Source organism: Netta rufina (genome assembly GCF_964035555.1).
Source record: "Netta rufina genome assembly, chromosome: 3".
Taxonomy (NCBI): Eukaryota; Metazoa; Chordata; class Aves; order Anseriformes; family Anatidae; genus Netta; species Netta rufina.
The window spans coordinates 20,038,788-20,056,141 of NC_140125.1; the positions used below are offsets into that span (position 1 = coordinate 20,038,788).

The 17,354-nt window shown below is 42.0% G+C and overlaps 1 protein-coding gene across 1 annotated transcript; it reads left to right on the forward strand.

The window, feature by feature from the left end:
• Window positions 1-3,656: 3,656 nt before the first annotated feature.
• FLVCR1 (FLVCR choline and heme transporter 1) lies at window positions 3,657-16,377 on the forward strand. The gene is made up of 10 exons (XM_084284256.1): window positions 3,657-4,366; window positions 6,477-6,621; window positions 7,188-7,328; window positions 7,635-7,702; window positions 7,948-8,051; window positions 9,235-9,345; window positions 9,844-9,949; window positions 10,147-10,258; window positions 10,920-10,987; window positions 11,827-16,377. Exons 1-10 carry the CDS (start codon window positions 3,752-3,754, stop codon window positions 11,890-11,892), a joined length of 1,536 nt encoding a protein of 511 aa, XP_084140382.1. The 5' UTR covers window positions 3,657-3,751; the 3' UTR covers window positions 11,893-16,377.
• The last annotated feature ends 977 nt before the right edge of the window (window positions 16,378-17,354 follow it).

The following is a 17,354-nucleotide window of genomic DNA, read 5'->3' on the forward strand; positions in this document are numbered from 1 at the left end:
AAAGGATTCAGATGGAGGTTACACTTTTTGTAATATATGAAGATGCTATTAATCTCAGTGAATAAAACTCTGATAAATTTTACCTACTCTGTTTGTTCACATGCTTATTTTTTTTGTACACAAAAATTATTTTGTGTACGTAACTTTTTTTTTCACTTGCTTTGCTAGGAAAATCAGGAGTAAAATTCCATTATGTATATCAAATTGACAGCTGTCTACAAAAGGAAAGCCAGATGGCAGCACGACAGAAGTGCCAGATGTACATTTCTGCATCTTTTATATAGATTGGGACATCCAGAAGTGCTAATTTCTATTATTATTTACAGAAGAGTAGCCTGCTCACTTAGCATTACCCATGTTTTAAACTGTTATTTAGAACTACTCTTTGATCCTTGAGTAAAAGCATACTTTATACACTTGTTGGTACATATAAAAAATATGAATAAAGGTCATTGATAAGCATCCCTACTATGGGCAGTCATGTTCCAAAAGAGAGACAAACACCTGGAGTTATGGACAAACTTCAGTTAAGTGCTTTGTATTGCAGATGAGCATTCACTGGGAGACATTACGGTTTAGCTCACGGGGAGAGTGGGCAAATGTTGCTGGAATGAGGACTGCACAGGGGGAAGAGGATGTTTACATCTTCCATGTATTCTCTAATAGCTATTAATTATCTAGCTCAGTTGGAACCTCAGATCTTTTGTTCTGGAATCAATTTCTTAAGCTGCTGTAGTTTTGTTTTGTTTTATTTTGTTCAGTTTTTGTTGTTGTTGTTGTTTAAAGGGCTCATCCAAAAAAGAAGTACCCGGTGTATTTCTTTCATGGATTTTTTCTCTGCACTGAGATCAACGTTTGCATTGAAAACTGTAACAGGGAGTTAAGTGCTTTATAAAATAAAATTTACATTTTTGACTGTAAAGACTGAAGTACACGGTTTGAAATATTAGAAAAAAAAAAAAAAAAAAGAAAAGAAATGAAAATCCTGGAATCTTAACTGGGTGCTTCACGTACACAAAAATTCTAATTTTATTTTATAAGAAGTGTTGGTATTTTGGCACCACTATACAATCTCAGTCCTAGAGAACCAGCTCCTTTGTTCGTTTCAAGTTCCTATCCTTCATGTCAAGTTTTACAAAGATGGTTTGACTTGGATTTTTAGGGGCAGATCTTAGATACTGTTTTGAGGGTTGGAAGAAGAACTTAACTAGGAATTGATATCACTGCAATAATCTAGCTAGGAGTGCTGGGAAGCTACTTACACATTGAAATCAGCACACTATAGCTGGGCTCCCTTTGTTTTGTGAAATGTCCTGATCCGAAACAAAATGGCACCTTCTGAGTGATGTTTCATCCAACGATGGCATTATCTGCAAGATGAAGCTTGGAAATAGTTATGAAAATCAATCATCCTTTCAAAGGAACATACGTTACAGAGGGAACAGTAACATATTTGGGGTTAGAGGCTAGACTGAAAAAGGATAGCAGCAGTTCTAAGCTGAAATTGTCTTGTAAACCTTGACATCAGTTTTCTGTTTTTAGCTTAATCAACTGTCCATGAAATGTAGAGATCCAAGGATGCACATTTTAAGCAAACTCCTGCAAGGGCTATTTCTCACAGGATAACTTTCTCTCTTGTGCAACAACGTCCTTGGCCCTGCTTCTTGGCTTATACCAACCGTTTGCACTGCTTCCTCACGTTCAGTGCTTTTTTCATGGCTTCAGACATCATTTTAAGAAAGGTGTCTAGTTATTTCTTCTGTGCAGGATTCCTGTATGGAAAGCAAACGAAGCCTTGTGTGTTGGACTGTCATGCAAAGATGATGCTGTCTGATTGCTGTGGAAGTGAAACCTCAGACACGTCTGTAACTGTAGAACAGGCTGACGTTGAACCTTGCTCTGAGAATATCACCTGGCCGTAACTCTGCCTGTTGCACAGAGTCAATGGTGTAACAATAGGAAAAGAAAGAATGAGAGAAGAACAAAGCCTATTTTCCTGTGTCTTTGGGGAATAAATTTTATCTTTGGATGGATGTGAGGTTATCCAAATTTAATGGAAAAAAAAAAAAAAAGTGATCATGAACAGGTGCTGTTGGAAGTACTTGAAGAGATGTGGTCTCAAGCAAGTTTTCAGATTATTTCTACCACCATGTAACACTGACAAACTAACGTGAAAGCAGGCTATTCTGGTACTTTGGTAACGTCTGTTTCAGTTCCCACTACACTTCTTCCTCTCAGAGTCCTCGAGTTTTCAACAAGGCTATGTTTGTACAGCAAGTAGCACTTAAATTCTGAAGTTGGGCAGAAGAGTTAAGAAAAATGTACCCAGCACCTGATCTGATACAAAAAAAGTACAAACAGGTCAGGCTTTTCCTTGGAATGAATGAAAGAGACACAGAGAACCTGAATCTGATACAGTTAACTGTGTTGCGAAAATAAATAAATAAATATTCACCTCGAGTAGTCTCTAAAGACTCACAGTGCCTGTTGTCATCACTACTGTTGCTCAGCTAAGTGCTCAGGGAAAGCAAACATAGCCAACTTAACATTTTGAAGCATGGGCTCCTAGCACTATTCATGCTGTAAATAAGATCAAGAACTGTGGCTTAGATAGATCACCTGATGTTAACTGAAATACCAATTCATAATTAGTGAGGAAACTTAAGATTGGTGGCTAAGCGCATCTACCACTCACACACAAATCTGCTTAGGCTGTAACATATCCATGAACAATCTGCAGCATGTTATTTGCTGAGCACATGCCGAATGATTTCCCACGTAAGCCAGTAAAATACTTCTAACGTTGTTAGCAAACTTAAACATTTCTATATTTTCATAACGCCCTTTGGAGAACAATCCATTTTTTATTATGGTACACTGCCTACGGCAGCAGAATTATAAATCTCGAGGGGGCTGCCAGACACCGCTCCTACACGCCAGGCAGGGCTTAAGGGCAGATGGCTCCTGAGGTAAGCACTGACTGCCTGAACACGCTCCATGCGTGAATCAGCTTTCCGGGTGCGTGTCAAAACAGATTGCAGCGGTTGGGTGGAAACGAGGAAAGTTTTTGCCTGGGGCTCTTGAGGCGATGTAGGACTGGGGTGGATGTGTGTTCCCGAGCAATGCACCAGTCCTGGGCACTCCATGCTGGGCCTCCACCTTCACCATGCGCACCTTGACCCATCGGCATGTTCTTTTGCACTGCAACTGCAAGGAGATAAATGTGCTACCAGAGGGGCACACTAGCTATTTTTCCTGGCAGTGGTGTGGTGTGGGTGCCTGTGGCACAGGCAGGGTGCAATTTCGGGTGCAATCTGTGGCATTTGGAGCCGGAGGGTACCCAAGAGCAAGAGCGGAGGTTGCCAGGCGCGGGCTTACACACCTCTGCGTGGGATGCACAAACCCAGAAGGCGCTTACAGGAATGATTTCACGCCGCTGCTCGCTCAGCGGGCATTATTCACACCACTTTCTGCCTCCCCGTGCTCCTCAGGCACCTTCCCGGGGCTGGTGGCGCTGCGGCCCTCAGCGGGGCGGGGGAAAAGCATTTCAGGCGGGGCCGCGGCTGTGCAGCCCGGTGGCAGCTCGCATGGCACCGCCTCCTGATCCTCACACGGCATTATTTCCCTTCCTCATCGCTTCCTCTGTCTCCCGGGCGGCTTCCCCGGCCGGCTGAGCCCGGTGACCTTGCGGGGCTGCGGGAGCGGAGCGGGCCGGGCCGGGCCGGGCAAGCTGAGCGGGGAGCGGGCGGAGATGGCGGAGGGCGGCGAGGACGAGGAGGAGGAGGAGGAGGAGGAAGAAGAGGAGGCGGCGGCGGGGGAGAAGGGGGAGATGCTGGGCGCCCCGCCGCAGCACAACGGCTTCCTCCCCGGCAAGGAGGGGGAGAACGGCGGCCCCGGGGGATGCACGGCGCCGGGCGGCCGGGTGGAGACGCGGCTGTCGCGGCGGCGGCTGGCGGTGCTGGGCGTCTTCAGCTGCTACTCGCTGGTGAACGCCTTCCAGTGGATCCAGTACAGCATCCTCAGCAACGTCTTCGCCCACTTCTACGGCGTGTCCTTCACGCAGATAGACTGGCTCTCCATGGTCTACATGGTGGCTTACGTGCCCCTCATCCTGCCCGCCACGTGGCTGCTGGACGCCCGCGGGCTGCGCCTCACGGCGCTGCTGGGCGCGGGGCTCAACGGGCTGGGCGCCTGGCTCAAGTGTGCCAGCCTGGCGCCCGACCGCTACGCCGTCACCATGGCGGCCCAGACCGTCTGTGCCGTCGCCCAGGTCTTCATCCTTGGGCTGCCCTCACGCGTGGCCTCCGTCTGGTTCGGTCCCTCTGAGGTCTCCACCGCATGCGCCGTGGCCGTGCTGGGCAACCAGGTGAGGGGCGACGGCTTGCAGCCCATGCTCAGGTGGATCAAGGTGGTTGTGGTTGTGGTGTTACAACCAAGCCAGTCTTCCTTGCATCCCCTGGTCCTGCTGGCTTGACAGCCCTGGACCAGGCACACGTGGAGGTGAGGTGCGGGTCCTCCTCCCCTAGCCTCGTCCTCTGGCCATCCTGGCCTGTGGTCACAGGATGGGGGAATCCCCACCAAGGTCACCGGTGCGGGCTGAGGTCTCGGGGAAGGTTTTGTTCAGGTACCAGAGGTCATGTTTTCCGCCTCCTGAGTTCAGTGATTTATGTTTGTGCACTTTGGATTATTATGGTGGTAATATTAGTGGTAATACCTGCAGTTAGGGTTGCTTGTTATCACATACCTGTTTACACTTTTTCCTAATGCTTTTCCAAAACAATTAATTTTGTGCCGAAGCCTTCCAGTCGACAGGTCAACTGTCCATTTCGGACTGAAGACTTGTAAAATTGTTTTAGCAGTCCAGGTAAAATCTTCCTTACTGGAATCAGGGTAAAGGTTTTGTTGGCAGCTCCATCTCCACTCTTCGTAACAGCTGCAAGTTAGCTGAGGCTCCCCCAGGTAACAGTGAGGTCTGAAACCGGTGCTTTCCTCTGATGCTGAGATGTGGGGCTTGAAGTGGCAAAGGAAGGGAGCAGGAAGGAGCACAGGGGTTGTCCCAAATCACACCCGTTATCTCTTCAGGTGCTGATTGTTTGCAGCCAAAACAAATCACTGGGAATGCAGCTGTTTACTTGTCAAGGGTTGTTACCAGCATCAGGTTTTCGAAAAGTATTCAGCTTCTCAGTTTGTACACACCAGACTCGTTGCCACTTTAAAAGGCTGGGCCCCTATAGGCTGGACTAGATGATCTTAGAGTTCTCTTTGAACCTGAATGATTCTTGATCTCTATGATTCTTGATCCTTCTGGCTGTAATCTCTGTACTGCAAGGACAGAGAGTGGAAGGTGGAAAGTGGTGTCACTATTGGAACATTGTGGATGCTATACTGGGTGACACAGAGGCTGGGGGCACCCATATACCTTAGCAAAAAGTGTAATAGATTACTCACTTTCTACTTGCTAGTTTCGTGTACTAAAGGGTGATGATCATAACAAGAAACGAATTCTTCAGATGAGCGATGGATACTGGTTAAATCTGATGGTCAGTTAAAAAAAGCGAGAAAAGTCTTGCAGGGTGCATGCACAAAGGCTGCTTTGTGCGCTTACTGGCACACAAATGGATGCAGGTTTTTTAGTCTAAAAAAATTGTTCCAGCACTTAAAAGTGCAACTTAGTTTTGGAAGAGTAGCAGAGACAAATTGGAGAGTGATTTCAGGCTGTTGTTTCTTGATGTTTTCAAATGCTTTATACATGTGCCCAAAATGTAAGTCCTTGTTTTCTGTCTTTCTTTAATATAAAATCGTTGCTACATTGCAATGGACTCCAAATGCAAACTCAGTGCTACTTTGTTTTGTAATTCTTCTTTCTTTCCCCAGCAATAACTGCAGATTTAGATCTCTTTTTATATTTATTAATAAGGTTACATCATTTCCCTTGTTCTTCTCTATCAGTTCTCCAGTAAGTCTTTCATGTTGGTCTTTATTTCTGTAGTGGCAGGACTGTGACATCAAATGCAGAATATTGATCAAGAAAAAGAGAAAAGCATTTCCAAAGAAGCAGCTGGAATCTTCTATCTCATCCCTACTCCTTCAGTTACAGGATGACCGACACAAATTTATGTGCATGCATGCCATTTCCTTGTAAAATGTTCTCCTGGAAGGAAAACAAACAAACAAACAGAAAAACCTTTCTTAATGCTTATTTGTTAAGTGGGCTATATTCTAAGTGTAGCATTGTATCTTAATTTAGAAATGAAAAGGTAAAAAAAAAAAAATCCTGAGTTATCAGAAAAATTGTCTGTGAAATATCATTAATAGTAAATATGGAAGTATTATACTAAAGGAGCGCTTTTCTTTTGTAGATTTTATTAATGCTTATGATGATACAAATTCTGAATTTCACCTGGTAAGGATTTTGCTTCTGTTAATTTTTATGCTTGCAGGAAATTTATTGTTGCCTTTCTTTTCTTGCTTTACAGCTTGGCACTGCAATTGGCTTTTTGGTGCCACCTGTTTTGGTTCCAAACACACCGAATGATATTGATCTAATGGCACATAATATAAGCATCATGTTCTATGGAACAGCGATAGTATCCACACTTCTGTTCTTCTTAACAGGAGTGGGTGAGTGTTCTTTCCTTACAGTTTAAGTGCTGTGGCCGTAGGGAGTGTTTACACCATCATACTTCAAGTATCTAACTTCTCTCAGGGTAGCTGAGGTTTTCTCAGGTTTACTTGTGCTCACTTGTCTCTTAACCCTGGTCACAGCAGATGAATTTTTTGCTGTGTCATAACTTCACGTGGAGCAACCTCTCTAAGGATATGCAGGTTGTTTTTTTGTAGCTACCTGCCACGAGGACATTGTGATATAGCGCAAATTCTTTTTGTTATTCTGACAATTCAGATACAAAGGTCTAGACATGTTGCAGATGCAGTCTATCTCTGACCACACGTTGGTACCAATTGCATGTGAACAAATAATTGGGGCATCTATTGTGGCTGTGACTTGTTTCTTGCATGAGAAAAATCTAAAAAAAAATACATATACATAATGTTTTATGGGAGTGATAAAGAAAACAAATCAATCTTGTGAAATTCATTGATATAGGAACAGTTCACACTTAAAAAGAAAAAAAAAAAAAAGAATTACTGTAGTAAGGACAGATCAAAATCTTTTTATTTTTCCCCAGTGTTTGAAGAAAAGCCTAAATATCCTCCTAGTCACTCTCAAGCACTTCTGCAAGCTCTGCCTCCTGAGGATTATTCCTACAAGCAGTCGATTATTAACTTAGTCAAAAATATTCCATTTGTACTCCTGCTGATCAGCTACGGTAAGTGGTGATGTCTGGCTGTTGTCTGGCAGAGCAGTTCTGATATGTGCCGAAAGCACACTGAGTTTTAATTGACTTGTTTCGTGTGTGTGCGTGTCAAATGTTCACCTATTCAGCAGCCTGCGCTGGAAAGGCCAGCAGTATTTAAAACAGCAGTTATAGATCTGGAGGAGAGATCTCACCTAGTAGATAAATGGTGTTTTTTCCTCGCACTTCAGTCTTGAATATCAGAAGATTAACTCTTGGTGGTAGCAGATCTGCATGACTAGACCTGGAATGGCTGACGCTCTTCTTTTGCTATTGCAGGCATTATGACTGGAGCATTTTACTCCGTCTCCACGTTATTAAACCAGATGATAGTAACTTATTATGAGGTAAGTTTTTTTGTTTTGTTTTGTTTTTTAAAGTTTACATTTGCAGAGGTGATGTTTTTTATTATTTAGGTGCTATGTGCGCTCAGACATTTGGTTTCCTTTATCCCCCCCGTACGGTTTCTTGCATCATACAGCTATGGGAGTCGTAGGAATGTTTGTTTGCACTTATGACCGCCAAGAGGTCTGAACTTGACTCTGAGTGGAAGCAAGTTATTAATGAGCACCGTATAAATATCTGTTGAAAGGGAGAAGAAGTGAACGCTGGGAGAATTGGCTTGACACTGGTGGTGGCAGGAATGGTGGGTTCGATTATTTGTGGTTTGTGGCTGGATTACACTAAAACATACAAGTAAGTGTGGGTAGGCATCTATGGGGCTAGGGGTAGGAGACGGTGCAATGGCATTAGAAAAATACTGCAAGGGTGGAGGTAAACTGATGACAAAATGCAGCACATCCCTGATCTTACAGCAGCCTTGATAGTGACAAGTTTCTAAGGCTACAGCAAAAGCTTGAGACTCTCCTGCTGGTTCTTGGCCAAAAGAAACGAGATAGGGTGTGCTCTGGATAATGCAAAGACATGAAAGGGGTTCCAATCTACTCCTGTCTCTGCAAGGACTGTAATGCTGGCAAGGAAATCGTTGTATGTCCTACAGCTATATACAGTGGTCAGGTGGCCCAGGAGGCTCCTTCTCCAGGAAAAGCACAAAGGCTTACCCTGCCTTATTTTATAAAATTGATAGTTGATGGATTCTCAGTTCTTGTACTACTCCTGGGCCTGTTAAGAAGCACAACATTTGCTTTAATTCAGGGAGTGACCATGCAGCAGAACTCTGTTCTGGGGTAAGAGCTCCAGGGTCCATCACCCACGGTGTGACATGCCCCCCAGGAGCGGGCAGGGCCCTGGAGCACTGCTTGCAATGAAGAAGTTGTCCCTTGGTGACTCAGTACATTATGTGCAAGAGCTCTAGAAACCTAATGGATGTTACTGCTGTAGGTTGGCTTTGTTTCTGCATGTCTTCTGGCTTATAAATAAGAAATAGGTGCTTTAATATTTTGGATGACGTCCCTTATACCAGATTTAAACTAAATAAAACATTTTAATGAGATTTGTTTGGCTTGCCTCTTAGACTGATTTTTATCACTATTAGTGTTCGATTTGGCTGCTGCTGTTTTGATCTTTTTATAATGGACCGTGCTGCAGAATGGCCAAGAGGTACAGCATAGTGGAGAACTAAAATGGTCTTGAGGTAATGGTTTCTGGTGTGATTGTTCATTCTTTAAGAGCGAGTAATTCTCTAAGCCTTGAGCGAAGCAGCCATATAACTAAGGCAATAAGCAGTTGGGGAAGGGTTATATTCTCACTGAAATGCATGATGTGTTTGAGGCAGAATCACATGAAGCAAATTTAATTACTGTAGAATGTCAGTTGTTAGCAAGAGTAAGAAATTGTTATATTACTTTTCTGTACTTCGGCAATGTGCCAAATGACCTTATGTTAACAGTGTAATTTCATTGTTGTTGTTGGGTTGCAGGCAAACCACTCTGATCGTTTACATTCTCTCTTTCATTGGGTTGGTGGTATTCACGTTCACCCTGGACCTTGGACATCTCATAGTAGTGTTTGTGACTGGAGGAGTACTTGGGTGAGTAATTAAAGGGGTCTAGAAGACTTACTGCAGTTCTGTTCAGAACCAGTATTTCCACAGCAGCTTCTAACATCCGTTCCAGTGTCTGGCCATACTCTGTTGATGGTCTTTTTTATCATCTAGCATGGATATTAAGGCTAATCAAGCTCTGATATTCATGTATGCCTTTCATGTGAAATTGATTTCAGTTATGGAGTTGATTGTGAACTGGTCAGAGAAGGTTGTTTTGTGTATGTGGAGCGGAATAACGGTTGTTATGGGGAACGGCACAAATATAAACATCTTTTTAAACATTTATAAACATTTTTTTGTCCTGGAGAGAGGGGTATATGGTTAAAATTGTTGGATGAGGCAGGCAAAGCAAGGTCATATTAGGCCTTGAAAGCAGACAGTTCAGAGTACCAACTAATTCAGAGTACCAGTGGTTTGTCTAATTTTCATAGCCATAGTCATAGATGAAAGCCAAACCCATCACCCTCTTGTTTTCTTCAACAGGTTCTTCATGACTGGCTATCTCCCACTTGGCTTTGAATTTGCGGTGGAAATTACGTACCCAGAGTCTGAAGGCACTTCGTCAGGTCTACTTAATGCTTCAGCACAGGTTATATCACTATTTCTTCAAGTGAAGTAATGTTCAGGAAAGCTGCTCTGCTATAATTTAATAAGTCTTTCTTAAATTTGGCAGCAATTATGTTGCTGTAGTTGTCTCACTTGTTTTTGTAAGGTGTCTGAAGCTTTGCAAGGTAAACTGATGGCTCTTTTCTACGTGGTGCTGATGAAGAGACTTTTTCTTTGTAGATATTTGGAATTGTCTTTACACTTGTTCAAGGGAAGCTTACAACAGACTACAGTCCTCGTGCGGGAAACCTCTTTCTTTGTGCTTGGCTGTTCGTGGGCATTATCTTAACAGGTAATTAATCAGAAATGTAAGTGATGATTTATCTTTAATGGAAAAATGTGTGGTTTTTTTTTTTTTTGAGATCTCAGACACCTAGGATTTAAATATTTGACTTCGTGTCTGGATGGAGGACAAATGTTACTAATAAGCACAAGGTTTTCTGTTTTGTTTTTAAATACTTGCTCTGTACACACCTTTTAAGGATGATGTTGCTAATAACTAGAACAATCCACCACCCATTTCTTGAGTCATGTCCTGAATTTGAGGCAGATGTCTGTCTTCTGAGTAGGATAGCGAACATAAATAAACGCAGAAATGGAGACAGTTTGCCGTTTTTCAAATATAAGAAATTGCTGATTTATTACTAAATTGTAGCAGTGATTTATACATGCCAGTGTCTAGAAGTATGCTGGAAGAGCAAAAAAACATCAGCCTTTGTTTTAAAAGTACTCATGATTTAAAAGCTTTTATTGTCATTTTCTGCATGTGATTTGTGAGGAGCAAGTTCAGATTGTCACCAAGTTCAAACTGCAAGAGTGAATTCAGATACTTTGAGTATGCGCTGAAAGCAGCTGCTGTGTGCGTGCACTGTACAAACCCTTCTCTTGAAGTGCTTGTCATTACAAAGCTGGAAATTAACTTTCTGTCTTCTCTCGCTTCCCCCTGACCCCAGCCTTAATAAAATCAGATTTGCGAAGACACAATGTGAATTCAGGGATTATGAATATGAACGCTAAACCTGTAAGTGGTGACTCTTTTACCTTGATTATATTACTGTATTTGCATGATGACTTCTATTGGCATAATAATATTAACATCAAAAGAGTAATTGACAAAAACTTACCGTGTGACTGTTCCCATGCTAGTCTGCAGTGACAGAGCCACGTGGGATCCTGCTCTCAGACATGTTTCTCTCCTAGCTCCCGTGAACAATCTAAGAAACTTTCTGCTCTCAGACTTCCCTGAATTTTAAGTAGCTAGTATTCATCCTTTGATTTTATTTCTTGAGTCTAGTTTTGCAGCAGGCTTGGGTCAGTTCATGTTTACTGTAGGCAGTGGTCCGTGACTGTTCTGTTTTCCCTTATTACCTTGTTAATCAACTAGAGCGTCACACAACTTCATTAATACTACCCACGATAAAACAAAAGCATGGAGACTTCACCCCAGTATTATCGTAAACAGTTGAGAGTTGCCTGTGTTAATAAAGGTACAATGTCTGCCTGTGTAAATAAAGGTAAAATAATACACTTCTTCCAAACAGTAGTCGTGAAGATTCTCTTGTATTTAAGTGTAATGGAAAAAAAAAAAACAAAAAACAAAGTTAATCTCCATGTGATAAATATCTATAGGCAATAAGCATATATTTTAGTTATTTTAAAATTCAATTTTATTTTTTTGTTTGCTTCTTTTAAAAATTGTAAAGAGAAGGGAAAATATGGATTTCTACAAATGTGTGATTCAGCTAATTAACTACATACACTACTGTTGGTTAACCTAATAATTACCCAAGAGTACTGAGATTGAAAATAGTTTCTGCTGCATAACAGCTTAATTCCTGATTTTATTTTTTCTTCTCCCAGGTACCAGTTGACAGTCCTGTAGAACATGAAAATTGTACTGCTTTAAAAATCCAATCAGATTTATAAATCTGAAAGAAGATGACTTAGAAACACAAAAGTTTGGTTGAAGACCGAACAATATTAAATCCTGTAATCACATATATGAACTTATATGAATAGTAAAATGTATTAGGTGATGAATTCATTGATGATTGTGTAGTGGAAACTGAAAGTGGTCAGTTCATTTCAACCAAGATGCAAACGACCCAACTTTATATGGAATATTTATTTTAACGGCTTTCAAGTTACACAGTTTCACCGGTGAAGAACTGTCTGAATGCTCTCCACTCTAGGAAGAAATGTACATCCATGATGCACACTGAAAAGATCTGGAATCCTAAAGTATGCTCATGATCAGAAGTATTTTTGATTTCAAGGGAGAGAGGGAGAAAAGTTGACTTCTTCTTCAGTCCTTTCTAGTGCATTTGGAAAGTCAGAGTACGTATAGCTGCATGACTGAGTGTATTCATATTCTTTTTTATTTTTTTAATTTTTATGTTTTTTTTTAAATGTCTTTGAAGTAAGCCAATAGTCCCTTCTGGGAAACTGTCTATAGCACAAGACTGAAAACAGGAGATAACTGCAAATGTGAGTTTTGAGTTTCTTTTGCCTGGAAAGTTCTTGATGGATACCAGAAGGCAGGTGAGGGAAAAACAAACAAACCCACAACATGTTTCTTATTTAATACAGTAAAAAGGAGAAAGACCATGGATATCTCTACTGTGAAGTATTTATAGGCAACGGAATGCTACTGCACGGGTTTCTTCCTGAATATTTTGAGTGCTTTCTCAGTTAAAGTGAGAGGAACATGTGTTTACAAAGTGATGGTGCCTTTACTTTGTAAAGAAGATACCTGCCTCCTCTTGAGTTGAACTAGTGCTGCTAAAGAAATTCCATTTTGCATGTTAAATTTCCGGAATATGTGTGGAGTATCAGAAAATGTGTTCTGTCTTTTTTTCCCATTCATTTCTCTGTGTTATGAATCGTATCATTTATCTCCTGTGAATTTGTTATGCTTATTGTATAACTTTTGTGCTCATATGAAATGAGACATGACTTACGGTTAAAAGCTGTAAGGATGACTGAAAGGAAAATAATGATGTTTTTCTCTGTCTGAGAAATTTGCTGTTTAAGTCATGCATCTTTGATGGAACAGACTTCTTTGCCGTTCACTTTGTGTTATTACACTTACCTGAATTTGGGAAGTGGATTTCATTGCAGTGCTTCTGAAAATATTGCCCTTTCCCCTGTGCTCTGTAAACCCAACTACGGAATTGCTGGCAGTACTGTAATGCCAAGGCTCTGCTGTTACTGAAAAGTCAAACCAGAGCTAGCAGCATTTAGGCTTTGGCAGCCTTTAAGTTGAGGCTGCAGTTTCGGCACCACCAGTGATGCAGCCGCTGAGTTCCCACAGATGTAGTGTGATCCAGAAGGTGGAATCCTGCTTGAAGTTTCCCATGGATTAACACAGTGAGGTATGGGGAACTGTTTAACTCCCAAGACAGACTTTCAATGAGATGAGTATAATTAAATGCTTTTTTTCCCCCCCATTATAGATGTAGAGAATCTTTATATTAAAAGGAACCTCTAAATGCATCTTTCTAAGCTTGGCCTCTAAACTTTGTGCTTAATTTGGCATTTTGTATGATAAACGCTTTGGACAGGAGAAGACTGAATGGCAGTGTATGCACCAGAAAAAGACAGGTATGTTTGGAACACCTGTCTTTCGAAAAAGGGTCTGTGCCTCTTCGTGGGGTCCAGTGCTAGAGAGAAAATTGGCACGCCTTGCTGCTTCTGGGCAGGCGAGAAGAGTCCTCTGGTGAGGGAGCTGAATAGAGGAAAAGTAGATATTCAAATGGCAGGCGAAATCACAGGAGGGGAGGCAGAGATATTTTCTTTATGTTAGTTCTTTACGTTAAATGACTTGCTCTGATACAAGCTGGCCCAGACAGGGCAATATGCACTTTCACTCTGAGAGAGCAAAGAGAAAGTTTCTGCCTTTTGATATCCGGGGGTGGCTTTTGCCTTTGGAGAAGTGATTATACTATGATATATATAAAACTATTCCACAAGATACAGACTCAGTAACTATGGCCTGTGTTTGTCGCCTGTGGTTTCTATGTACTTCTGCTGTTGCAAAACTTTAGCAAGACCTTCTCTCTGCAGGTTTGGGGAAGTGCTTTCAACTGCCCAGCAGAAAGTCTTTAGCAGTCTGCAGAATGCTTTCTGTGTCTGGTACACACTGTTCAAATTCCAGGATTGAGCTCTTATTTTTTTTTTTAATTTATTTTTAAAATTCCTTTCCTCACTAGTTTCCAGGAGCTTCCAGTTTCTTTGGTTCTGTTTAGTTGATTATTGAAAAATATTCCAGCCCCGCTGCCTCCTTGTGTTTTTTATCTTCTGCCAAATTACTTGGCTACCCCCTGAAAATGTCCAAACAAGCTTTATGGCATGCTGGAAAGCCTGCTGGGTCCCTGAAAATAAAATATTTCTAATAATGAAGGCTTAATTACATCCTGGATTTAATACTCCTCAAAAGGAACTTGAAAGTTGGAAACTTGTGAGCGTGTATTTATCTGAAAGTTATTTCTGGGCAAGAATTAAGTATGTAAATAAAAGGCTCAGTAGTAAAGTGAAGAACAAATAAACCAATATTTTATGCAATAATCTTGTCATCTGTTTATCAAGAAACTGAGGCTCTACCTCATGGCAGAAGCAGGTTTGTGGTTGTCGGGGCTTTATTTTCTGTGCTTTTAATTTTTGTTTTTAAATAGTATCCATTAAATCTGATGTCGGACAGTAAATAGGCTTTCTGACTCTATGAGCCTTGGGATTCTGGCTCAACCCTGCCCTAGCCGAAGTGAAAGATTAAAGAAGTAATCAGTTAATGAATGGAGTTCTGTGTGTCAAGAGGATGGAACTGGAAACCAAGCGAGGAGAGACCTCCCATTCCCACGCATTAACTTTTAAGTATTCTTGTCTTGTGGGTGCTTCAGGGGAACTCCGGAGGATATAAGAGACTCCATGTAATTTTGAGCAGAAACAAGAGCTCCGCTCCTGAACCACCAGAAGCCCACCAGTGTGCATACCTCCAGCTACAAGAGGCAGAGATCAGCCGTCGGAATCGCTGCAGGAGGAATTCTGCACTTCGCTCGTAGGAGACAAGTGGCAGTGCATTTACTGATGAAAGCAGCGCTTTGGCAGGGCTGAGCTGTGAATGAGACAAGGATTTGACAAAGCTCACATGGTGAAACATGACGTTAACAGGATTTGCGGTGGCAGGGTCGTGATGATTTTTACTGCACCAAGGACAAGGTCAGACTAAAAGCATCAGGGAGAGCCTCACGGTGAGGGTCAGGGCGGAGTCTGTGCTGCCATCCGAACTCCAAGGAGTCTACATGCGTCTGGCTCCTGTCCTGATTCTAGATTCAAGAGTTTATGCCTAAAGGATGATGTGCACAATCAATTCTTTGTCACCTAGCTAAGATTACGAAGTTTCAGCCTGCTTAGCAAGTTACTTGCAAAGTTTCACCAAGCTAGCTATTAGTCACTTTCTGAGTATCACTCACAGGCAAGGAATCTCTTGACCTGGAGCAGTGACCTGGAGAGGTGTCCCTGCTCCAAGGGAAGCTCCTGGCACACAGGAGGGCTCCATGGGCTCTGGGCAGTCCCCATGTTATTGGGGTGAGGTGATGACTACTAGTCCTGTTTGCATGCCAGCCAGGTTCGGTTGGTGCATGCCTGTTAGTCCTTGGGTCTGTCTCCTCTGAATCCACCTTGGGCCTGGTTTGTCACCGTCACAGTTCATCACAGTCACCACTGATGGTTATCGTCTGAGCTGGGTTACAGGTGCACGAGTATTTTATTTTGTGAATGCTGGTCCTTAATGACATCTCTTCCTGTTGCTAAATGCCCGTGTTTAAGAAGGAAGAATGAGGGAGGTGGGAAGAATACATACAAATCATTTCGGGTTAGCATCACTGAAGAGCGTAGTTACAGCTACCAGCCTATGTTCCCCAATGAAAAATGCTTCTTGAAAGATCTTTGGGCTATCTCGTGCATCTATGACCAAGTGGAATTGGGTTAAGCTGTGAGTATTTACTGCTCTCATTTTCTATTCCCTGAACTCATGACTTTTGCTGTGTGAATGGGAACGTGTGACCTTTTTGGTTGCTGTCTTGCTGTACGTTTATGTGCCACCTTCTGAATTGTGAAAGACTGCCAATGATTCATAGACCACAAGCTAAGCTGTTGTGTCCCAGGTGATTTCCCCCACCAGCATGCAGCCTGAAGTCTGTGAAGGGAGGGAGATGAAGTTAATGCGTGAAATGGAATGAAGTAAGCAAAAATATGCCTAAGAGAGATGCATTTCTTTGTAAGACCCATGTTATTCACTGCTCGTGTCTTTGTTCTCCTCATAAAGATAGCAAAGATTTTTGCTGTATTTTTTTTTCTGTTGTTGTTACTGTCCCATTCTGTGTTTCAAAAGATAATAAATAATACCTATGAATATTCTCTGAATGCAATATTGTACATATGTGTTTACATGGGTGGAATCATTCAGCATATAACCATTATATGTTACTAATGAAGTGTGTAGCATGCAACTCTGTTGGAGCCAGAATTACCATTTTTGACAGCTACTGACGCACCTGATGGTCTAAAACTGATCGTTTTCCTTGCAAAAGCTGTCATTTAATTTAGGAAACTTTACATGTGAATTATATTGCGTGCCATTAATAAACATGCATGCATACTTATGCAGACTGCATGCATTTAGGGTATATAAATATCCTAAACATGGCTTCTGGCTTACAGAGAACATTTGTCAGTATATTTTATCCTCAGGTGTTTAGTATCAATTCCCAGGACATGATCTGTGAGCCAAGCAAGTTTGAGGAACCAGCTTCAAAGAAAGTAGAGTCACTGTAAGACAATAATTATATTTTCTTTTATATTCTTTTACCTCTCTTCTCGGCAAAGCTCTGAGTGGTTGTTATATAAGAGCCTCTTCCTAGAGGAGGCTGCGGGTGGTGCAGAGCACGGGATGCACCAGCCTTTTGTGGCAAAGCAATGCTAGCATCCAGTCACATTTGGTTAGGACTATAAGGTCACGCTGCTCTTGCAGTATCTCTGTGAAAGCTGTAGGCTATATCCCCATTTAGCGCTGCATTTTAAACATTTCCCCAGCTGGAGAGGAACAATCAGAGCAAATTATCATTGCCTGAAAGGTTGTTGTTGGGCAGACAGTCTTGGGATAAACCACCAGGAAGGTCATCAGGTAACAGGGAGATGTGAAGTCATCCTGACAATGAAACAAACCCATTCTTGAGGGAAAATCTTTTTTTTTTTTTTTTTAAATTATTTCTATAGTTGGGGGGAGGCCATATGTATCCCAAACTAAGAAGTGTTATCCCTTCCAGAAAGTGATGCAATTTGTGCCCAGACAAAAATGCGCAGGTGCCGAATGCTCCATTTCCTATGCTGAA